The sequence below is a fragment of the Ammodytes marinus genome (assembly GCF_949987685.1).
Source record: "Ammodytes marinus genome assembly, chromosome: 6".
Lineage (NCBI taxonomy): Eukaryota > Metazoa > Chordata > Actinopteri > Uranoscopiformes > Ammodytidae > Ammodytes > Ammodytes marinus.
Genome location: NC_137235.1, coordinates 29,742,486 through 29,767,889, shown reverse-complemented (window position 1 = coordinate 29,767,889; position 25,404 = coordinate 29,742,486). Strand labels below are relative to the sequence as shown.

The 25,404-nt window shown below is 39.3% G+C and overlaps 1 protein-coding gene across 1 annotated transcript; it reads left to right on the top strand.

The window, feature by feature from the left end:
• The first annotated feature begins 22,134 nt into the window (after positions 1–22,134).
• cxcl18b (chemokine (C-X-C motif) ligand 18b) lies at positions 22,135–23,846 on the top strand. Its single transcript, XM_080028798.1, has 4 exons — positions 22,135–22,270; positions 22,397–22,511; positions 22,765–22,857; positions 23,344–23,846. The coding sequence occupies exons 1-4, from the start codon at positions 22,198–22,200 to the stop codon at positions 23,402–23,404; spliced, it is 342 nt and encodes a 113-aa protein (XP_079884924.1). The 5' UTR covers positions 22,135–22,197; the 3' UTR covers positions 23,405–23,846.
• The last annotated feature ends 1,558 nt before the right edge of the window (positions 23,847–25,404 follow it).

Sequence of the window (25,404 nt, the reverse complement as noted above, 5' to 3'; positions counted from 1 at the left end):
GTAGGGGGACATATTAATTCTCCAGCCAGATAGCTGGGCTTCATTGATTCAAAGTCTATTCTTAGTTGGCATTTAGCTAAGCGCTAAATGATTTTCAGCTCCAACTGCCTCTGTGGCCTCACCGGCCTGTGGCCTCACCGGCCTTTGTCCTCCCCTATTTTCCCTTTTAAGTGTTTTTTCTTCCTCATTCTGTATGTTTCCCCCTCTATCTTTCCCTTCTTCTCTCAAATCCTCTTCTCTGCCTTGACACCTCATTCCAGCTCTTTCCTTTTCCCCTTCTCTATTCTATCCTTTTTTCACCACTGATAATTGATGTGGAGGTGGTAGGATGGAGAGGAAAGAAGGCCGACCACCACTGGACAGGAGGGTTTTATTTGTAACACTAGTGGTGTACCGATTCTACCATTATGGCCTTGAGCAAGACACTTAACCCTAAAAACTGCTCCAGGGGCGCTGTATTTTGGCTGACCCTGCGCAAGGACCCCCTCTCAGAAACTGCATGTGTGTGTAGTGTTAGAGATGTAGGAGGTGTTAGTGAAGAGCAAATTTTGATTAATTTAACTAAGAAAGCCATACCAAGCTTTCTGACTGGCTGAGAACAGCTGTCTCTCCAATGTAGTTAAATACATGGTTGTTTATGCTGAGTCAGTCTCATGAATACCTTTCTGACGCTGCAAACACACTAGACCACCAAATGTGTAACAATCCGCAGCTGAAAATAGTCCCAAAGTAATACACTGTTGCGACTGTTTGCCCACATGTTTAAAGAGGACCTATGATACTTTTTGACTTTTATGACCTATAAACGTTGTTATAATGATTTATAGTCATGTTTAACCATACTAGCGTATCAAATAATTACGTACATGCATTTCGACGTATTCCCTGCTGACCGTCTGGGGTGGCTATGCAGAGCACTAAACACTATGGCAGCCGGTCGAGAAATAACTTGTTCAAATTTCCGGGTAGCTTGAGTCACGCACCCGGATGTTTCCATGTATGGTAATGCTGCTCAGGCAAGTTCCGGCTGCATGCCCCCACCTTCCTGAAAATCTCCCGCTGCTGGAAGGAAGGTAACCAATCACAACGGAGTGGGGTTTGCAGCAGGGGGGGGAGGGGCGGAGAAGCTCAAAGCTGAGTGTGGAGAGAGACTGCTGTGCTCGCTAGGGTAAGAGGAAGAGTGCCCCGAAAATCTACATAGTTTTCTGTGATGTGATTCGTGTCAGGTTGCTCTATAGCAGTTTTTAACAAGAAATTAAGACCAGAAAAGTAGTATAATAGGATCTCTTTAAGGAAATCCTTTGGCAAAAGAGGAACTAGGTTATTCTGATGCATTTTAAATGGAGTTAACCAGTGGTGTAACTGGCAGACTTTGATGTTCAGGACATAGGCAACTTTTCTAAAATGAGCATTTATCTCTGCCTTCACTTTTTAACCAAGGCGACTCAAGCAGTAAAAGGCCTTTAGGCAGGAAGATGATTTTTATGTTTTCTAACTCCCTCAGCCGTTTCAATAAAATGAATAATAAAGCCAAATGGGTTGATAAATATTTAACAGAAATGTGTCATAAATGTGTTAAATAAAACCAATTAAATTGGATTACAAAAAGTAAAGTGATTTTCAATGGTAATTACTACACTTATAAGCAGAAGGATAACAGTATTATTTTGGTTATTTTTTACGTGATGTGAACATTATGGGTTGTCACATTAGGTCTTTCGGTTCATGGCTGTTTAAAACGCAATTATATGGTCTCTGATTTTACACATTAGGATTATGACATTACTTAAAAACCAGAAGTCTGGAGTTAATGTGTGTCCTCACTACAATGCTTAAGATATCAAGACTAATTTTCACAATTTGCATGAGTTTTCTTATCTGAAGAATGAACAAGCTTTTGACTGCTTTAGCTAATGTTTATGTGCTAATGTACAGCTGACTGACTGGCTGTGCATAGGCGAGGTTTTAACCAGACGAAGCCTGCAACCAAACAGTGTAAAACAACAGGAGAAAAAGCCAGTGAGATAGATCTCACCTTGTTTTGTCTCAAAACACACAGCAACCAATTCATCAAACAAACGCAGGCTGATCTTTGGAAAGTTTTATAAAGTATGTTATTCACTGGAGGCTCAGTTAGACTGTGGTGGTGCTAGTTACAGAGACCGACTGCACATCGACTCACTTCATACCTGCCATGGTCTGCAGCTCACTATAGGAAAAGTTGTCCCGTTGACTTTGAGAATGATGTATTTTATATATACCTGTGTATATACACTCACCGGCCACTTTATTAGGTACACCTGTTCAATTGCTTATAAAAACAAATAGCTAATCTTCCAATCACATGGCCGCAACACAATGCATTTAGACATGTAGACGTGGTCAAGACAACGTGCTGAAGTTAAAACCGAGCATCAAAATGGGAAAGAAAGGGGATTAAAGTGACTTTTAACGTGGCATGGTTGATGGTGCACGGCAGGATGGAGCCATGCTTTCATGTTGTTTACGCCAAATTCTGAACCTGCCATCTGAATGTCGCAACTGAAATCGAGACTCATCAGACCAGGCATGATTTTTAAATCTTCTATTGTCCAATATTAGTGAGCCTGTGAGAATTGTAGCCTCATTTTCCTGTTTTTAACTGACAGGAGTGGCACCCGGTGGGGTCTCCTGTTGCTGTAGCCCATCTGCTTCAAAGTTGGTTGTGTTTTGCGTTCAGAGATGGTATTCTGTATACCCTGGTTGTAACGAGTGGTTATTTGAGTTACTGTTACCTTTCTATCATCTCGAACCAGTATGCCCATCCTCCACTGACCTCTGACTTCAACAAGGCATTTTACGTCCAAACAAATGCCGCTCACTGGATATTTTTTCTTTTTCGGACCATTCTCTGTAAACCCTAGAGATGGTTTGAAGTGAAAATCCCAGTAGATCAGCAGTTTCTGAAATACTCATGCCAGCCCTCCTGGCTCCCTCAACCATGTTCAAAGTAAATTAAAACCCCTTTCTTCCCCATTCTCTTGCTCAGTTTCATCCTCAATAAGTTGTCCCGTCCAGGTCTACATGCCTAAATGCATTGAGTTGCTGACATGTGATTGGCTGATTAGTTATATGTGTTCACAAGAAAATTAACCGCTGTACCTAATAAAGTGGATGGTGAGTGTATATATATACAGTGTATATATACCTATATATAAATCAGTCAAAATTAGTCTTGATATCCACATCCAAAACTGAGTCAGACATAAATAAACTCTTCCACAGTCAAAACCTCCCGCGATGAAACCCACCCACGTCAGTCTGTTAAGTGGTGTTGGCTGCAGTCAGATCTGTTGGGATTAGAGATATTTGCTGACACAGGAAACAAAGAGAGGCCCAAACACCGGCTCTATCTTTAATGCACAATTCTTCAATTGAGCTAATTTTTACACGTCCCTATTCAATTGTTATTCCTCCATATATTTCATTGTTATTCTAATGTATATACAGCTCCGGAAAAAAATAAGAGACCAGTCTGTATTTTCCTTAAATCTTCTTCTTAATGGAAATGCTCTTAATGACAAAAAATTTATTGGAATTTGTTAGAAATGTTGTCAGTAATTTTATATTATAAAACCAAAATGTTCATTCTACTCAAACATATGCCTATAAATAGTCAAACGAGAGACACTGAACATTTGGAGTGGTCTCTTAATATTTTCCAGAGCTGTAGCTATAGGAAACTTTCGGGTTCGGTTGATTCTAGCGCGCCCCTGTGGACAAAAGAGGTTAGTTTTCTTTTTCCGAAACCGGCCAGCCTGCTGTCCTCAATATCTTTGAGACTGTGTCATAAACATGTAAGAGTTCTTCGTAGGAGGTTTAAGATAGTTCCCACTGTACAAAAAAAGCGGAGGAGAATCCTGTGTTATGGATTGACAGATCCTGGTTCTACAACAACAACAGCTAGAGCAGTGAGTGAACCCCCAAATCAAATCAAAATCAAATCGAATCAAATCAGTTTTATTTGTATAGCCCAATATCACAAACAGACCTCAGTGGGCTTTACATTCCATACAGTATGACACCCTGCCCTTAAACCCTTAGTTAGCTCATCTGAGAAAAAACTCCCAGTAAAAAACCCTTTTTCGGGATTATTTTTTTTTAGAAACCTCAGGGAGAGTTGAACCCCCAGACAGCAGCAAACCTCTGCACAATGTCCAGATTCTTCTGGTTAGAAAACACACACAGGAAGGTCTAGGGACCCTAATCATACAGTGTTTAGAGGGTTTTTACAGGCTGCAGCAGGACGTTGCCTACTGGGCTGAGGCCAATAGAAAAGCAGAATACAATAGCTACTCTATGAGAGGGATTTAGCTCAACACACACACACACACACACACACACACACACACACACACACACACACACATGGATTTCATTTTTAGAATAAATAAAAAACTAACTTTCAGACTTGTGTCAATTGATTCAGGCATTTATTATGGGCAATTTCATAACGCTCTGCTCCATTATTCTCATGACCTTTTTTTATACTCTTTTCACAGAGGCATGTGGCAATCCCCCACGCACTGCTGGAGGCTGCTGCTCCATTTGTGTGAAAAACTCTGTTTATTAGTCAATAGTTTTTTTGCTAACACTTTAAGATAAGGATACATTAATTAACTGGTAGTTAATGCATAGTTGATGCTAAATAATCATTAACTACGCATTAACCGCTTAATTAAGGCTTACTGAGCTTAGTTAATGCTTACTGAGCATTAACTAAGCATTAACTACCCATAATGCTTAGTTGATCATTACTGCACATTCATTTTTAACATGAACCTGTAACACTTTGTTGATGTATTAATATGCATTAGTTAACTAGGCATAGTAAAGCTTTAACCAACCAACCCTTCATAACTACACATGTACAGTGCAGTGAAGGCTTAATAAGCATTCACTATGCATTTACCAACCATTAATTAAGCCTTACCTAACAGTTCATTTAGTACCCATAATTTAAACCGTTTTTGTTTTGTTTTGCATGACATAAAAACAAACTAGGTATGTTCCGAATGAGGTAACGAAATACAAGAAGATACATGCTAGAAGGAGACTTGCTTTGCATTGCATTAACCCTATTGGCCCACCTTGTTTTAATCATGATACTGACATGATCAGAAGCCCCAAAAGTTCTGTTTGTGCTCACAACATGTCTGAAACCAATCATTTTGTGACTCCACTCACCTTGTTCATATTAAGTATTTGAGTTCCCATAGCTCCGGGAAGATTTTTTTTTAATTATTATTGTGAAACAAATCTACGTAGAAGCAGTGAACAGCAACAGAAAGGGGGGAAGACAGAGAGGTGAAAAAGGCATAATGTGGATTTGAACCCCCAGGATAGCTGTATGAAATGTAGAACCCTTTTTATATGATTTTTTACAACACCAGTGAGTTGATGCTGCGTCCCCAATGTTGGACAGGATTCCAGAGTTAGAAGTGTGACTGATGCAACTATGACAGTCTGACCAGGGGCCTGTTTCAAGAAGAAGGGTTAACAAAATCTGTGTTGACCAACTCTGAGATGAGAAACTCTTGAGTTTACTATAATATAATTGTTGAGATACTTCACTCTAGGCTAGCCCGAACACTGAAACATCTTGTGAAATCTCAGCTAGGAACCTGCGACTATATCCATCCAAATTGAGCACGTTTCACAACTACTTGAACATATGCAGGAGCTGAAATACAGCTGATCATTTGCTCATTTAAGGCAGTTTGAAGTGCTGGTGATATGTTGACTGGGATACTGCATAGCTAAAGTATTGCTGTTAGCAGGTATTTTATTAGCTTCATTACTTTTATGCATGGTCCTATTAGGGCTGGCCCGAATTATTCGAATATTCGAATACTCGTTCGGAAAATTAGTATTCGGAGTTTAAATTAGTATTCGGAGCTTCGTTTTTTTTTTTTTTTTTTTTTTTTTCAATAATTTTTTTTTTTTTTTTTTTTTCAACATTTTTTTTTGCAAGAAGCTAGTACTGCAATATAATGTCATCAAATAATTTTATATTTGGATATAAAAGTTAGTAATATTGTAGTAGTAGTAGTAGTATTGCTCATTTAGGAGGATATTACATCACTAAGTGTCATAGCGCATCCATTACTTCACCTCCGAGTGCGTAAATCTTCAACGAAATATGCAGATACTGTCAAAATCGGTTCCAGGGAGTATATAGGGATTATTAACGTTTAAAAAAAAAAAAAAAAAATTAATTTTTTTTTTTTTTTTTTTTTTTTTATGTTGTTTTTGATGGTGTGTTTTTCTGGAACGAATATTCGAATATTCGCTCGGAAAAACCAACGAATATTCGAAGCCTGAAAAATGGTATTCGGGCCAGCCCTAGGTCCTATGCATATTTAAGTGGGGAGAGATACGCCCATCTAGCTGACGTATACCTCCGAGGCGAAGTGAGGGCTAACGGGCGGTGTCACTCAAGACCCCTAATTATTCATACATTTTAACCTCCAAAAGAAGAAAAACTAGCCTGCTAGAAAAAAATTCATCCCCCTCAGTGTTGTCATGGAGATATGACCTAAACATACAGACTAGAATGTTTTTTTGTACCAGGTCTTAAATAGGTTTAATAATGCTGTGAAAACGGCATATTTAACATGGGAGTCAATGAGAAATGAGTGAGTGAAGCAAAGCGTATACTTTGATTTAAGGCCGTATCTCACTCGGCTGCGACTGTTTGCGACAAGTTGGAGACTGCATTCGCGAAGGAGTCTCTCTAAACTGTCTTGAAACGTTCGCGGAGGTCTCAATTTCCTCGTAAGAGTAGCAGAGCCTCGCAGTTCTGTCGCTTAAATGTTGAACATGTTCAAAAAATGTGTGCGACAACTCTTCTCTCAAAATAGTCTCAAAGTGGTCGCAGGTGTGTCCCACGCGTCGCAAACCTTCTTAATTTAGTCTCCGCGAGTCAGAAAGTGCGAGAAGTGTGAGACAACTTTGCGAGGGTTTTGCGACATATGAAACTAAATTGCGACTGATTAGAGACAAAAATTTGACTGACATTGCGTTCGTGCCACGCTCGCCGGACGCCGGCAAGTTTTGGGAAGGACATTCGCAAACATGTCGTAAGTACCAACTCAGTGAGACTGCAAGTGAAAATTGTCGCTAATTTGCATATTTTCTCGCAATTTTGTGTCTCCAACTTGTCGCAAACAGTTGCAGCCCATTGAGATAGGGCCTAAGCAGCGTTCATAAACACAGGCTTTTCTCGTCTGCCTGCCGTAAATCGTTAAGTCTGAGTTGACGGAGATTTGGACCTGAGTTATTAATAGTAGGCTAACTATATAAAAATAGCATTCTTTTCACCGACATCCTGCAATCAGCTCATGTCAGTCTGCCTTAATATCCATTAAGGACAGCACCTCACAAGGTATTCTTAATCACAGCAGCATCTATTTCCAGACCCGGCCTTAATCTCAAGATTTATGTCTGGCTTCTGTTGACAAAGAAAGGTGCCTCAAATAGCACATTAGCATGTAAGCTTAGTGTCCACCGTGTTATAGTTAGCGTTGTGTCCCTGAGGTCAGTGGAACTGTGTCTGAACTGAAGTGACTGTCTAACTGAGGTAAGAGTGAGGAGTGAATTAATAGTACTACAGACATGCAGACCAGTGTAAATGCAAATGTATGCCATCATAACACCGGATTTTATATGCTGATTTTAATGTTTCACTTACTTTTAAATAGACTTGTCTTTGCTTTTGTTTATTGTGTGTTGGCTTTATTGCTACACCTGTTTCTAATTTGTTTGTGCGGTCATAGTATTGTTAAGTGTCTTTGAATAGCTTGAAAAAAGCGCTATGTTATTATTCCCATTATAAACCTAACAGTTTGTAGAAGAAAAATCCCATTTTAATGAATTTACACATTGCTAACATTTTAGCAGTATTGCATTGATGACTGGAGTAGTTTTTTTTACAATACATCTGTCTACTATTCTTAATAAGAGAAACTGGAATGACGTAATAATAACATCAGCTTTCAGGGTTTTCCTCATTTCAGTAGAACTGAACAGACTCAAGCCACACAGTCATAATGGAAAACAATATGATCACACTTGCGCAATGTTGACACTTCCCATCCAGAGGGAAGTGTCAACTAATCATTCATCACTAACGATTCCAATGAACTGGAACAGCAAAGTGACACATGGATAAAATAGTTTGAAGTAGGGGAGGAGTTGTGTAGGATTTTTTTGTATTATCATGTAGCCCCATCAACATATAACCTCAGACGGTGTTATCCCGAAGAACACTGACTCAGTCTTTTCCGGCCTTAGCTTCAGCTATGTCTGGAATGTATTACTGTATATCTGCTAACATGAGTATTCCCTTGAGACTGTGACGATATATATGGTGTTCATTCATCGAGGTCAACTCCTGCAAACAGTCGGCTATGATTTGTTTTGTGGTGAAGTTTCTTTAAGTGACTTGTTATGAGTTTGTTTTGCCTCACCAAACAGTAGTGTAGATTTCATAAAGAAGACAATGGCAAACATATTTTCGCTAAACGTCCTTATTCATAGAGAAAAATAAAAAGCTATTTACTAATAACAACGTCATTTAATCAACTATACTCTACCATTTTGTATTTGTAGAGTCACAGAGGTGTGTGTAGTGTTGTTTTTGTCAACAAAATGTATGACTAAATATCATCGTCAACTAACCTTTTTCACATGACAGTGACGAGACTAGACGAAAATAGTCACAGATAATATTGACTAAGAGAAGACAAAAATGCTCAAGACATTTAGTCGACAGAAACTTGACTAGACTAAAAGAGTTTAAACGTGACTAAGACTAATAAAAACTAAAATTAAAGCTTGACAAAAAGACTAGACTAAAACTAAAATTAAAACAGGCCGCCAAAAACAACACTAGTCTTCCGTGTCTGGAATTGCATATATTCTTGAGTCTATAAGGTAAAAATAATATAATAAGATAAGATAACCTTGTTTGACTTGTGAAATGGGGGACTTAAAGAACATTTTGATTTTGGCTGTACTATACTAGGTACTTGTACTATATTAACTGGGTTAAATATAATTGCATTACTAAAAAGACTAAAATACAAATGTCATTGACTAAGACTAGACTTAAATGCCATCAGTTTTTGTTGCCTAAGACTAGACGAAAATAGTCCCAGATAATTCTGACTAAGAGAAGACTAAAAAGCTCAAGACTTTTAGTCAACTGAAACTTGACTAGACTAAAAAGAGTTTAAACGTGTCTAAGACTAATAAAAACTAAAATGACAGTTTGACACAAAGACTGGACTAAAACTAAACTTAAAACAGGCCGCCAAAAACAACGCTAGGTGTGTGGTGCGGGTTGGGGGTAAAATAAGTTTTTTCAAAGGAGAAGCTGTTGTAATAAATATTTTCAGTTCTGTTGTATTTGATATACGTGTAAGTTAAACATGTTTAATTAATATATATTTCAGAAATTAATGCTATTTCTGTCTAGCAATGCTAACACATACAACCTGCTATTGTGCTGTAATAATCGTAACGTTTTGTTTATCTGCCTCTGTACTTACAATACTTACATTACATTTCATTGTCCCAGTTTGTTTGTTTTCCCTGGTTTTCCTTTTTCAGACTCTCTTTTTAAAATGATCAAAAGATTTAAGTGTGATGTTTTTTGTTGCGACACTTGTGGCATGGCCGGCTCTGGCGAAGCGGGTAGGGCGGTCGGCCACTGGAGTGCAGGGTCGGTGGTTCGATCCCCCGTCTCCCCGCCATATGTTGAAGTGTCCTTGGGTAAGACATTGAACCCTGAATTGCTCCCGATAGTTAGCTTGCACCCTGCGTGGTAGCTGCTGCCATCGGTGTATGAATGTGTGTGTGATTGGGTGAATGTGTACAATACAATGTAAAGCTCTTTGAGTCTGTGAAAAACCAGGGAAAAGCGCTATATAAGTGGAGTCCATTTATCAATCATCCCAATTTAAGACAGAGCCATGATAGAGCTGCCTGATTTAATTTACTTTTATTTCCTCTCGGGTTGGAGAAATATAATTTGGTTAAACAGTTAAGAATAACCAATAGATTTGCAGTGGGAATACAGATGAAATCCCAAATGATCACATCAAATAATTTCATGGTACAAATCTGTTTTTGTCGTATTTTATGAGATAGTAACAAAAACTGATTCCTGGCCCCGGTGGTGATGGAAATGTATCTTTGTAATGAAATGAATTAGCTGTCTTACATTCAGTTCTGCCATTATGATATTGATATATAGACTCTTTTTGTCCATATAACTATCTGTCTATAACTGTGTGTGTGTGTGTGTGTGTGTGTGTGTGTGTGTGTGTGTGTGTGTGTGTGTGTGTGTGTGTGTGTGTGTGTGTGTGTGTGTGTGCATAACAATTATCACTCACACTTCACAATAAACGTACATTAATTAACTGTTAGTAAATGCTTAGTTGATGATATTAACAGTTAGGTAAAGCTTACTAAGCATTACCTCACTGTTAATATTAAGTTATTAAGGGTCAGTTAATGCTTGGATAACCATTAACTATGCCAAGTTAACAAAATGCCTTACAATATACATCCAGTTGATTGCACATTGTAAATATTTTTCATCACATTGCACATTTAAATTTAACTTATCTACGTTTCTCTTATTTAACTCTCTCTATTTATTTATTGTTCCGACTGCATTGTGGGCCAGAGATAAACGCCATTAGGATTCTGATGTATGTCTTGCATATATCAGAACTGACAATAAAAGACTTTGACTTTGACAATGAGCATAATAGCGGGTTAGCCTTGTTTCTAAACATGTAGCCACAGAGTTGAAGGCCTCTAACTTTGTTTTACTTCATGGAAGTGAGTTCCCTTTCTGGTAAACAGTGTAAATGTCTTACCCAGTGTGTCTCTCACTGACAGCATGCAGCAGCTGCCCTGAGTTCCTAGACTGTGACTAAAATGTGCTTACTATTACAGCTGTTGCTCTCAGCCAGCGTCACCTCCTCTGTGAACACTGTGAGACTGTGTTGGCTGGCTAATTAGTCAGTAGATGACTGCTACAGATTAGTTTGGTGAGAAAAAGCATTCTCAGAGTACCATGGGCGGCTGTGGCAAGGGGGGCTGTGGCCAAGCGGGTAGGGCAGTCGGCCAGGATCGGTGGTTCGATCCCCCGTCTCCCCGCCACATGCCGAAGTGTCCTTGGGACACAAGACATTGAATTGCTCCCGATAGTTAGCTTGCACCCTGCGTGGTAGCTGCTGCTATCGGTGTATGCATGTGTGTGAATGGGTGAATGTGTACGAAACAATGTAAAGCGCTTTGAGTCTGTGAAAAACCAGGGAAAAGCGCTAAATAAGTGGAGTCCATTTTACCCTGGAGATCCAGACTCACCACTAGAACATTTCAATTTCGCTCTGCAGCTTACTCTGGGCACGAAAACCATTGGAGCTCATTATGTCAGAAAATTCCGAGTCACCAATCAAATCGTACCATCTTGATATGGACGTGCGCAACCGGATGACGACAGTGCTGCGCCATGCACCGGCAAAGTGGTGATAGTAAACAACAAAGATGGATGCGGATACGTTATTTGAGTTTGAAACGGCTTTGGCCTCGACGCTTAACGATTTTGGAAGACGGCACTCAAATCTTTCATTAGCAAGAAAGATGAGTTTTCTGTTTTGCCGACCCGGATACGTCAACATATTAATTTACTATCTGTTCATTGCTCTAATTGGTCGTAGTCTGTCTTAGTGCTATCCAATTGTGTGCAGTGTCCATCGTTCTAGATGTGGCTCTGGATTTCCAGCCTATTCTCATAGGGCTGTCGGTTGAGTTGTGGCTGATGAATGAAAAGTGAAAACTAATGTTAATCTAAGTGAGGTTATATTCTGCTATTATATGAGACTCCATGATAACTCTAGTGCTCCTTGTCATATATTCTCCAAGTCTGTAAAACTCTAATGTAGGAAAGAACAGTTATTTAAAAAAAAAAAACATTCCTGTCACTTGGTTTTGATGATGGTGATGGAGATCGCTGTCAAAATTAATCTCGCTTGCTCCGAAACCTCCCATTGGTCTTCAGCTTGGTGTAGATTTGGTTACCGTGGAGGCCATGGCATTTGACTTATGTCAATTTCATAACGAAAAAAAAAAGGTTGTTAGATTTCTCTACCCAATTATTCAGGCTTTTCATTTTGTCACCTCTTTGTAAGGGACTTGCTTCCTGTTTAGACCTACCAGTAACAATAACCACTTAATTGGAAGTCATTGCCTAACAAACCTAGTTCTTAGTGTTAAAGATGCCTCGTTGACGCGTTAGTTATGTTCAAGCAGACTTAAACCTTTTTTGAAATACTCAGCCCTCTCATTCATTTGAATGGCATCAGTCTGCCAATACAGTGGGCTCTGGCAAAAACTGCTTATTCTGTCTCCTTAAAGGGACAGTTCAGTATTTTAAAGATACATTTTTTTTTGTCATTTTCAAGCTTTATTAGACAGTACAGAGTCGAAATGGGGAGACAGAGAGAGAGAGAGAGAGGTGATGACCTGCAGTAAAGGTCCACGGGTCGAACTTTAACCCGCAACCACTGCAACGAAGGCCGGAGCCGACATGGTACGCGCTCTATCCACTACACCACCGGAGCGCGCCCATAGTTCAGTATTTTCACTCATCCATCAAACAGAGTCCCCCTGAGGGTGCGCCTTTAGCTCAGTCGGTAAGGCGTCCCCCTCCCGGGCCGGGCCCAGCAGCAGACCCGGGTTCGATTCCCGCCCGCGGTCGTTCTCTGCATGTCACTCCCCTCTCTGCCCCATTTCACCTCTGTCTCTCTGCACTATCAATAAAGCATAAAAATGCCCCAAAAATATCTTTAAAAAAACAAAAAAAAAAACAGAGTCCCCCTGTATCTTGTGCAGTGCACAAGCTGTCTGGATGTCACAGAATGTCATTTCCCAATCGATAACCCACATTCACTGAACTCCTCCTCACCCCCTGAGCAAAGTTCTCTGTTGGCTTCCTGTTGTACAGTACATCCACCATAACAGTAATCACACTGTCCTTGCTCTGAGGGCTATAATTGGCTTTGTTAGCTTAGTTTGGCTAATTCGCTATAAAAGCTCCCCCTGACCCGGTTGATCCTATGACAGCGCTCCCAGATTCACACCTTTATGTTGACGCGACATGTTCCGTACATGCTGAAAGCCGAACACAGCTGACATCCATGCACTGCTGCTATACTGGGAGAACATAGAGGAGAAGAACAAGGGAGCACTGAAGTACAGGAAAACAGAAAGACACAGAGAAGGGATTTCTGTTGGGAGTCAAAACTACCATCTCGAGGATTCACAAAGATATATTTTGAGGTGAGACTTCTTTTGAATAGAAATTCGAATAGAGATGGTCCTCATTTGAATATTCCTCAACAAGGGCGCCTGCCACTGAGCTTGTAAGCTTTGTATTGTTTCTGGTATTTTTCTGAGTTTTAGGAACCTGCCAAAAGTTTTTACATAACACAATTGAATTATTAATTAGTATTTTTAGCCCCGATATTTCTCCACTTTAGTATTCTGATGGTGTATCAAAATGTGAAGTCAACATGAAGACAGTTTCTAAAAATGCATTTTGAGAAATGAAATGTTAAGAATTTATTTGGAGGGAGGAAGTTCTCGCGCTATGAAATGATTGGGTAAATGAATAAATACAATGTTTGAAAAATTTACTTTAATTTGTGTTTTGTTAGCAATCGGTGATCTTCAGAGGAATTTCCTTGGCAGAACAGCTCCATGAATGTCGCAGGAAATGCAATGAAAAAGCTAAAAAAATATATATATGTAAACCATGTAGCCCTATGTCGTAGGGCCGGGTTTGGATAGGCAAAGGTTCACCTTTGCTTTTTCCTGCCGGACCAAGCTCTTTTAATGTTCCCCACTAGCAACATTAATTAAAGGGCCTTTTCTTTTAACAGGATGAAGGCCAGGTGCCTCCTCTCCACTGTGGACAGACTCCCTACCATCAATGAGACGCAGGAGAGCAATGCAGTGGATGGAGACCCTGATGGTTCCTCAGAGCACACCATGGAGCAGTATGTGGACTCCATCAAAGAGCTGTTCCAGCTGGCTGCCTACCCTCTCCACGGGCCCCTAAGAGGGCATCGTCACTGGGTGGTACGCGCATGTCCCAGAGTCACACCGGTGGCTACATCTGGATATCTGAACTCCACAAGGACCTACGCATCCTGGATTCCCGTTGACCTATCGGATGTGTCCCTTATTTTACCTGACCAATCAAACTGCAACCCATTGCCACTCTTCAACCAGAACCTGATGGAACGGTTGGTTGCAGACTCCCTGTATGCAGGCCTGGTCTGAGAGGGCCAACGTGTTGAACAGATTACCTTCACTACTGGATTTAACTCAGTAATCCCCCTATCAGCACACAGTGAGCGCCGTGTTGCATGACTCATTCATGTGTAAGCAGTAATTGATACGCATTCCCTTTGAAGTGCTTCATGAGTGTGCGTGAAAACAATATATATAACATCACGGGCAGACACAACAAAAGAGCAGAGGCTGAGTGGTGAGCAAACTAAGTGGTTGCACTGGGCCGCACAGCCAACAGGGTGCCCCCTAACAAGCTGAAAATGTGAAATATTAATATTTAATTAAACATTTCAGACTATTCTGAGGGAACTAAGTGTGTAAGATTTCCAAAGGCCTCAATTAAAACAAAGCAAGCAAAGAAATATTGTTAAATACAATAACCATTGTTGTTTGTATTTCCTGATCATGTATGCCTTTACTGTGTCATACCATGTTGAAATAAATCATTTGTATTATATCCGTATATATATATATATATAAATATATATATTTATAAATATATACACAGTAGGGGAGAACGGGGGAATCTGAGGCATCGGGTAATGTGAGCCACCCCCTGTATCTAGGCAACGGAAAACATTTGTGGTCATGTGAGATATATGTTTTCAAGCCCCTCTCATTTCCCCATGGCCCTGAAAGAGAGGACCTCGTGGTGCTGTGGTAAGCATGTTTTTTTCACCAAAATAGGTATTTTGCATGTAAAAGTAAATGTTCTTGCTGTAAACCATGTGATGCTGATAAATGAAGATTAGCCTGAAATGCTAAGAGAGGTAGTTTTTTCTCAAATTGTGGTGGTGGGGGAAAGTGAGCCAAATGCCGTGGGGGAAAGTGAGCCACTGTCTCGCTTTCCCCCACCATGAGCTAAGTTTAGTCTTAAACATATTTTAATGTAATATTACATGACATATGTTTTATTTTAATGTCATACACATTGTAGAAAAGCCATCATGCCAAGGAAATACACCAGGAAGACGACCTGGGACAACCACACGGAAAGAGCACCTTCTCATCTTTCCGTGCAACCTTCAGGGCTGGAATGTAGAGTAGGCCTAGTTGTAGAGTATGACAGGCTGATGTTATTTGCTTTGCTTAATTGACCAAACCCCATCATTCTTTTACTAGTCCGACATTAGTTCTGGAATGTGTGGCTAGCTTTCATGATTCTTACTGTTACAATATGTGTTGTTATGGTAGTTTCAGAGTGGAAAAAGTAAGTGGATCAGTTTACCCCACAGCTGTGGTAAAGTGAGCCACATGACAACTTTTTTTAAAACAATCATATTTTCACAGCCCTTTGTCTTGAAAAAATTCTGCTAATGCCCATTTCTAGGAAACATCTTGAATTAATGGGAAATGTGTAAATTTGAGTGATAAATCATTTTAGCTCGCTTAGAGGGGAGCAAATGTAAAAGGTGGCTCAGATTACACACACACACACACACACACACACACACACACACACACACATATATATATACAGATATAATACAAATTATTATTATTATTATTATTATTATTATTTTTTATTTTTTTTGTTTGTTTTGGTTTTTCAAAGCTGTCTAAAAAAATGCATGTAGAACTAAATGGCACAGTCACAATTCCTTCTTAATAAATCTTTATTTACATTACTCATTGAAAATGCTCTAAATGACAATCTTTTTATTGTGAATTTTGTAGAAATTATGTCAGTACTTTATATTATAAAATCTAAATGTTCATTCTACTCAAACATATACCTATAAGAGAGACACTGAACATTTGGAGTGGTCTCTTATTTTTTTCCGGGGCTGTATATATGTTTATTTCAACACTCTACTCATATTGTCTCAAGAGTGCAATGTATAATTGTTGATGGCTTTAGATATCAGTATGTCGGCTAAGCCCCATTTGAGGAACAGGGCCCAGATAAGATGAAAGAAGCAATAAAGCATCTTCATTAACCAGCACTGGAACAGTATTCTGTATGAGTAAGCTTAGTCGCTTCAGCTGAATTCTGCGTCTTTAAGGACAATTTCTCCAATACTGAACACACATGACTCAAGCTTCAAACATGACTCTTCTGTTCTGTTCTTTGAATTGTAAACATCCTGTCTTGACTGTGTACACACTATTATCTATTATTTGTCACGCTCCAGCATCGACAGATACTTTTACTTTCTTTTTGACTTGAAGTTTTGTGACGTGTGGAAAGTGTCTCCAGATGTGTCTTGGCAGGAATCGCCTGATTTGAAGTCCAACAAGCATGGTTAGTGAGTGAGAGAGAGAGAGAGAGAGAGAGACAGAGAGAGAGAGAGAACCCCGGGAGACGGTTCTGCAGAACAAATCTTATAACAACTGACCATAAATTACTCTTCCACATTGTGCAACAACACTTCATACGTCACACACACAGATTGGGAAAAATGACTGCACTGTAAAAAGAACTCAAAATGCTTTTGCAATATATAACATGGAATAACACGACTCATGAATCATAAATGAATGAATGTTGTGCAGATAAGAAAATACTCCCAAGTCATAACTTGCTGCTTCAGCATTGTGTCTGACTCTGTTGGCAACATTGGATTTTATTTCTTAAATGAAATCCACTTTGATATTGAAGTGCAGATATCATCTGTTCTCCAAACCTTGTTAAGTAAAAGGAATGAGTTACTGAGTGCTGCTCTGCAATAAGATATACTGCAGTGTTCACTCACACACAAAGTGATTTCTGTTGCATGCAGTCAAATCAAAGTTTGGCTAAAATATTTCCCAAGACCCTCGTGTTGTGTAAACATTCTGAAGTGTGTGGCTTTAAATACACGATACAGCTGGAGCAAGCAAATACATAATAAGAGCTGTGGGAACTCAGTATTACTAAGTAATGAGAAATCCATCTCAAAAACGTCATATTATTCTCCTAAAAAAAAACAATATAACACAAAGAAAATATTGGATTAAAGCTGCCAGGCTCCAGTCTAAAACATGTACTGTGGTCACGGAGGAAAAAGCAGGATTTTTTTTTTAGGTTTTAATTTTGGTTTGTGTGTCCTGAATGATACTCAAACAAAAACACAGTCACAGAACGTTTCATTTGAATGATCTCATCAGAGTGCTACACTGTTCAGGCCAATCTGAGCATGACTGTCAAGTTAATGCTATAGGCTGCAAAGAATGAAATACTATTGTGTTCAAACTGGTTGTCATATAGTTCCAAGTTACTTCTTCAAAGCTGCATGGGGGGGAAACACAGCCAGCTGTCAACACAACAACGGTATTTCAAGTTACATTAAAACATGTTACTTTTACGTCATGCCATCTTTTTATATTCTGTGAATATTTGAATTTGAGTCGAATATTGAATATTATTTTCACGTGTCCACTCCACCGTGAGAACAAGGGAACAACATTTTGTTTAATATGTGCTTAATAAGTCTAAGTCTAATGTTAGATAACAGTTAGCCATTACACTACTCCTGAGGGCCTTATCAACCGTTTTAAAATTCTCAGCAATTGTGAAAGTGAAAGTATAGATTGGTGGAGCTTTCAGTAAATGTTCAATATTTCTAACTTAAAGGTAGAGTCAGTGATCAGGGAGAACACAAACAAAAAGTCATTCCATCAGATTCGACTAAAACATTATCAAATCGTCTGAATTGTAGATTTTTTTTTTTTATAATATCAGAAGTATAAATGTTATCACTTTACAATAATAAGGGTACATGAATTAACTGTATCTCAATGCTAAGTAAATGCTTAATAAGCATCAACCAAGCAATAGCTAACCTTCCGTAACTGCTTAATTAATGTTTATTATGCATTCACTAGTAGTTATCAGTCGGACATTTTGGAAAAGCAGTATTCACTTGTTACATCGATACCGCCCTCATACATACTCTTCAAAATAAAAATGGAGCCAGTAGCCTGTTAGCTCATCGTACAGAGTGGGAGCATGGAGAGACAGCAAAGTGTGCAAAGGTATCCAAAACCTACTCACCAGCACCTATATATCTCACAAATTAAGAAAGTCTCATTCTATGTAGACCACACAATCAAGATAAATCTAGCAAGCTTGAAAATTATACCAATAGAATGTGTGTATATGTGAAAACGTATTTTCGCCGATTTAAATTAGATACGATTGAAAACATATCCATGGATGTTTTAACTCTGCAATTTGACCTAATGTGACTGGATAAACAAAATGTGTCTGGTGTAGTTATTTTTTATTTTCAAAGTATTCAATAAAATGTAGATGATACATCTGGCACACCGCATTGTAGTCGAGAGAAACGTGTTTTTTGTGGGCTTAAGTGTGTGTGTAGTACAATTGTGTTCATGCTGTGTTATTCTCAATGTATCTTCATTAGTGTGAGAAACTGGTTTATGTGGCAGATTACTGTGTGGACCATTCTCATCAGTCGACAGCTGTTCTCTTCACAGTATGTTTACTGAATAACTAAATAATGTCAGTGTGATGTCATCTGTTGAAAATGACATCACTTTTTATTTTTATAAATAAATAACTCTATACAAATACAATGAATCAGTCTCAATTTCCTTTCACTCATTAAAGGTAGAGTCAGCAATTATGGAGTATCCGACTTGTGAAAATAACATTTGGGAATAACCCCTCTCACACAGTACAGACAGGTAGTGGATTATGAGGAGATATTCACTGATTTTGATAAAAAGTGATTTCGACGACAAACGTTCTCCAGAATCGCTGACTCCACCTTTAAAGAGATAAGATTGAAAATGACCAGCTTGAATACAGATCCAAATGTAAATATACTGTAGAATAAACTCCTGAATGATCTCATCTCTGTATATTCAGGTGTGCAAGCTCACCCTGCGTTCCAAATCACATACTTTTTCTTTTTACACTACATTATACACTACATATTAAAGCGCAGGAGAGAAAAAAAAAACTGATGAGGAAGATTTGTTTTCATTATGTCGAGAAATGTCAAGAATAAAGACTAATACTCCAACATTTTATTGGAGTTAGTAGGGCATCTAGGTATTTTTGGCATACTGCAATTGACATGCATGTAAATCCTAAATCTTTTTCTGCCATTCTAAATAGTATGGAAGTATGGGTATTGGAACGCAGCCTCAGAGTCACCATACAGTTAGAGGACTCTCCACACTCAGTTCTTCATACGGCGGCTTTACTAGACACATACTATTGAAATGATCTGAAGAAGTGCCGCACTGCGATTTGATGAACAATCATATCGGCTTTGAAATAAAGATGGTCATATGAAAAGATTACCTCCAGTAAATTGCTCTACAACTTTTCACTCTACTGTGTCATCGACAACAAAGCTGCTAGAGATGAAGATACAGAGCTGCAGAGAGAAACAACCTTATTAGGACGCAATGTGTCCTGCAGAACAATAGCTTTCTCATTTGTTTTTCTGTTGCAATCACACACTCTGTTAGACTCAGGAAATGCCGCTGTGAAGACTGTGAATTTAGCCTCCTCACTTTCCTCTGAACCAGATCAACTTTTGGTTGGCATAATGTCCTAAAATCTAATACAATTTAGAACATTGGTAGAAAAAAATCCTGGCATTTGCTGTCAGGATTTGTAGATGTACTCTCCAAGCCAATCATTTATTGAGACCAGAAACCAGTTTTGTATCGGCACATGTTGCTCCCAGACCCATACAGTTTTTGGCTAGCCTGGCTACACCATGGGTTTGGCCCCTTGTGGGATACATTCTGTGTTTAGTTTTTAGTTCCAGCTGTTGTTAGTTATATCTTAAATCCATTGTGATAAATCCATTGTTGATACGGCCAAAGTTCTGACCTCAACCCCCTGGGCAAATTTCTTCAGAAATGTAAAGAACTCTATTTTAAGAAAGTCCCAAAAAATCGAATTATCTGTTAGCACAACTCAAACACATTAGCTTCCATGACGTTTTACCAGTGGGGCATACTTATTTATACCCTTATGCTCATTCCCATGGCATTGCATTTCACTTTTCACCTCTATACATGGGCTAAGGTTTTATAAATGTGTATGTGTACACAAATGGGAAAGGTAAGCTAGTATTTTCTCAATATTTCAAAGGGTGTTGCACTCAGGTCACCTCAGGTTTTTGTCCAACCGATTAGTAACCTGTGTTTACAACTTGAACAGTGTATGCTTTCATTTCTTGTGCGTGTTGAACCTTCTTGATGTGGGTTATTGGTTGCATTGAAATATCAGTTCCTGGCAAGGCAACGCTTGAGTGACAGGTGTTTATCTATTGTGAAACCTCTCACTGTGCAGTGTGGGGGGTTATGGGAAAGTGAACTGTTCACACACTGTGAGTTGTTTGGTCATGAACGGGAGGATGCTGCCGCCTGCCACAGCATGTCTGCACAATGCTAACACACACTTGAGAATACTGGAAATGGCTTTAGCAGATTCATCACATGTTAAAGCTTTATAGACAGAGATAAGTGTTTTGGACTGTGCCGTAAAACAGGTGGGGGTTTGGTCTCACACACACACACACACGCACACCCACACCCACCCACCCACACACACACACACTTACCCACAATGACGGCTCAGTGTGTCATCATGTTTATGTCGCTGCCTGTAACTGTAGGCATGCGTGAGGAATGTTGAGGTGGACGGGAGATGGAATCACAAAGTTTTTGCTTGTATAGTTTTGGCCTGTTTATAAGCAGTTTCCAGTGCATACAATGCAGCCTTCATTATTCTTAAGCCCAGACATCGCAGACAGTTTTTTTTTTCAACACTTTGAAGCTAAATTCTTCACTTTCATCAACTAAACATTCCATAATCAGATTCAGCATTATTCTGAAGGTTATAACAGAAGGATTTCTTCATATGCTGGTAATTGTTATGACTTAGATATTTCCCAATGATCATATTTATTCAAAATGTTCTGATAAAAATGTAATACAAAAAAATACTTCATTCAACTGTAGTTCCTGGCCTTAACAACAAGAAATGAATAACACAGAATCATGATAACAGATATGATTTACACATGTCAACACACGCAGAGGCAATACATCCTTCATATTAATCAGCATTGGCACAAGACACAGTTGGACTGAACCAAAGCTCATCTCATATGTGGTCTTGTCTAGAGATGTACTTCCGGTCACAAGAAACACAGAGTCATGCTGAGACGGCTCATTGCTAACAGACAACAATGTCAATCAGGGTTAAGTTCCAAGACTCCAGATGTTTATTTTTCATATGCACAACAATTACAGCAGCAGTCATTGACAATGACATTCTTAAGTCCCAGGCTCCTCTCAACAATGCAATATAGAAGAGATGAAATAGAATAGTGGAAATAAGAATAACGATAACTGTAGTGAAATAGGATAGGGTGCATGTAATAGAAACATTTGAAATATGATACAAAATATGTATAGATGATATGAATGAACAGATGTATTTAATGAGTTATGAGTGGTTAACATATGTTTGCCTGGACATGCCTGGACAAAGTGCGCCGTATCAGATGGTGATTAATTCAGTCCTCCGACATAATGGATGCGTCGTTTTCCCCTTCACCGTCAGGGTAATAAGTGCTTGGGACAACATTCCAGTGGGTGTATCTCCAGAGAGAGAGAGCGAGAGAGAGAGACTGGAAATTCCAGTGGGTGTTACGGGAAAAAGCATGGGCCCCCACACTCCCACTCTTCACTGCCTTATAAAAGGAGCCCCAGCCTGGCTTGAGCTCTTTACTTTTCAACCCCCTCAACCTGATTCCAGCTCTCTCTCTCACTCTGTCCTCCAAAAGGGATCTACATCAGAAGAAAATGGCTTTGTCACAGAAAAGCTGCGCTCTCCTGCTGTGCGCCATGGCTGCAGTTTGCATCCAGCTCTGTCAAGGTGAGTTTAAGGACAGTTGTATTATGGTTGAAGGTTGCCAGTTTATTTTTTTTCCTATGTTAAATACAATGTATGACCTATAGCACACCTAACCATTTTTCCAAAAAAAAATCCTTTTGCCCGCAGCTCATGACTTTCCTGGACGCTGCCAATGCCACAACACAGTCCCGTTCATCAAAGGCAACATGTCGGATTTCCAAGTGTTTGAAAGGCGACCGGGATGTGATAAAACTGAGTTCATGTAAGTTTGAACATCTGATGCTTCCCTTTTACATTTTAGAAACGTGCAGGAATATATTAAGGCATGGTGCTTCTGCCAGCTCCTTCTCGAACTTAACTTTGATAGAATTTGTTTAGCTTTATCTGTGCTTGTGTTTTATCTTTGTGTTTTTATCGAAACGTTATATTTTACGCCTTTTAAATGTTGATTGTTCGAGATAAAAACATGTTGACACTGATTGTGATTTTTCGACTTTGGTTTGTAATTTTGACAGTGTAACCATGAGCAAGCCAGACAACTCCACTGAGAAATTCTGTATAAACACAGAGAGGAGGATGGCCATGGCTTACTTGAGATGCTGGGAAAGGTAAGATACACCATGCAAATGATCCACCAAAAACTACATCAGTGCTTCTAGCTTTCACACAGTAACTACAACTTAATGACAATCTGATCCCTTTCAAAAAGAAGAGAGAAAAAAAACTGAGCTACATTTACTGACTGGATTTTGCATTGCTTTAACCAGAGCCTTGCAAAAAAAGAGAAATCACACTGCTTTTTTGATTTGGCTGAAAGATGTAGCATCAGGATGTATTTTTGTAGAGGCAAAACTTTATAGCCTGACCAAGAATTTTCCAGGTTTACTCTGCAACAAAAAAAAAAACAGTCGATGAGACAGAAAACTCTCTGCTAATAAAACATCATTTTTTATAAGCAAAACGTTGGCTCTGCGAAATCACAAATCTCATCACACATTGGTTGCAGAAGCTTCCCAGATGTTTTGTATTAGTGCACTGGCCTGATCCCAGGGTCTCTCTCTCTCTCTCTCTCTCTCTCTCCCATTCTTTTTCAGGATAAACAAAAGTGAGAGCCGTAAGATGGAGTGCATCGACAAAAAGAGAAAGGCAGAGTGAAAGTTGAAGGGGGAGAGGGGGGGGGGGCGCTCGACTGGGGAGGAAAGCTATCCGGTCCACAGTCCCGGAGGTAAAATGAGGACTAAAGAACACTAACAGTGGAGCTAAGAATGCTGGGAAAACAAGAGAAAGCTTCTTCCACTGAACTCCTGCACTGGAGAGGATTGGGAAAAAATGGAGCAGCGTGCCAGGAAATGACTCACAGCTAACAGGCCAGCATTGAGAGAGAATGGAGTAAAAGTTATGGAAGTTAAGGGGACTGATACAAATATGTACACTACTATAATCAGCAAGTCTGTGGAAGAAGGCCATTGTTGAAATGCACACACACCTTTATTTTTTATTTTTTGCTTGACTATATGTATGTATTTATGCTGACTTATTTATTACCAGAATTTTATTTTTGGATTCATGTCAAAACAAATAAAGATGTTGATTCTAACTCGATGTTTTTTTGTTGATTGATTTTCTGGGGGAAAAAAACAAAACAGGTAAAATTTTAATTGCTTTATTAAGAACATTGTCGCTTGTTACCCCTCATTATAGTGAAACCTGTGACTCACCAGCAGCATTTACAAACACAATTAACAACCAGTTAGATGCAGCTGGCACTTAAGGACACTGAAGTAACTGTGTTGTAGTGAGCGCTAAAATTAATTGTCATATAGGAAACCGCTCTCTGCCTATTAGGGGCAATGGAGTTTTGAATGATAACAATGAAATGAAGCCAGTGAGAGAGATTTGACCACAGCTGTTAGCAGCAGCTGCAGGCCGGATGACTTGGGCAACTTGGGACTCTCTCGGGCCGAGGTGAAAAGTTATTATTTACTCCTGCCAACTTTTGACTACTTAAAGCTGGGGTATATGATTTGGGAGAAAACAGCAGTTGGGATAGAGATTCAAATCCAAATACCTCAACCGCTCCACTTATGTTCTCTCTGGTCCCTCCCTGACACGCTCTACCTGCTGTAGCTCCTCCCTCCGAACAACAGTTAAGCGCGTTCATGTCTTTTCAACAAGTGTCTTTCCTCGTATCCTTGCTGTCTTAGCGGTGTAAGCAGTTGTTAAACGGGAAATAGGACATTTAGGGACCAAATGGTCAGACTGCTAGGGTCGTGAACGCTCACGCAACTGACGCAACAACGTCGATGCCAAAGTGAATGGACAGTCCCAACAGTCAATAAGAACAGAGAATCGGAGCCTCGCTCTGATTGGCCAAAGTGTACATGAGAGGAGGCAATTTTTGGGGGCGGCACACAAAGGCAGGGGAGAGCAAAGTGATGAGTAGATATTCTCAGACCACTTCACCTACATACTGTATAGCTGAATGGCTAATATGACATTTCTGCCAAATATTACAGTGAAAAAGTTTCCCACCCCAGCTTTAAGTTGATAGAGGATGCGCTGCCCACATTCTTCCCCTCAAAGGGTCAAAAACTGACACTCAATGGCAAAAGCAAACAGCAGTAATATTGCACCATTTACATGCATGTTAATATTCTAGTTCTTTTCAAAGGATCGGGCTTTTAGCTTTTACATATGATACCTATATACCTAGGGGGCAAAGTGATTTTATGGACATGGAGCGTTGTAAAAGGTTGTTCACCAAAAATGACATCTAGGACCTTCCAGGATCCCAACCTGGGTGGACAACCTGGTCAACTAGCTCCTGGAAAGCTACAGCGGGCCGACATAGCAAATCAGAACCACTGTTTAAGTGAATGGGGGTGAATGGGGATGGGCTAATGGGGAATTTTTTGAACTTCTAGATATCATTATGAAACTTTGCCAGTTGATTACTGACATTAAAACAACAACTTTTTGTATTACAGTATTTTCTAAAATGTTTAAATAAATATGAAAAATCATCAATATCTTACAAATGATGCGTAAATTTGTGTATCTGCAAAGCCCCAAAATCTAGATGTTGGAAGAAAACAAAGTCAATTTGTTTTTAAATTTTGAAAACAAAACAAGTGTCCAACTGCCTGAAGCCTTTC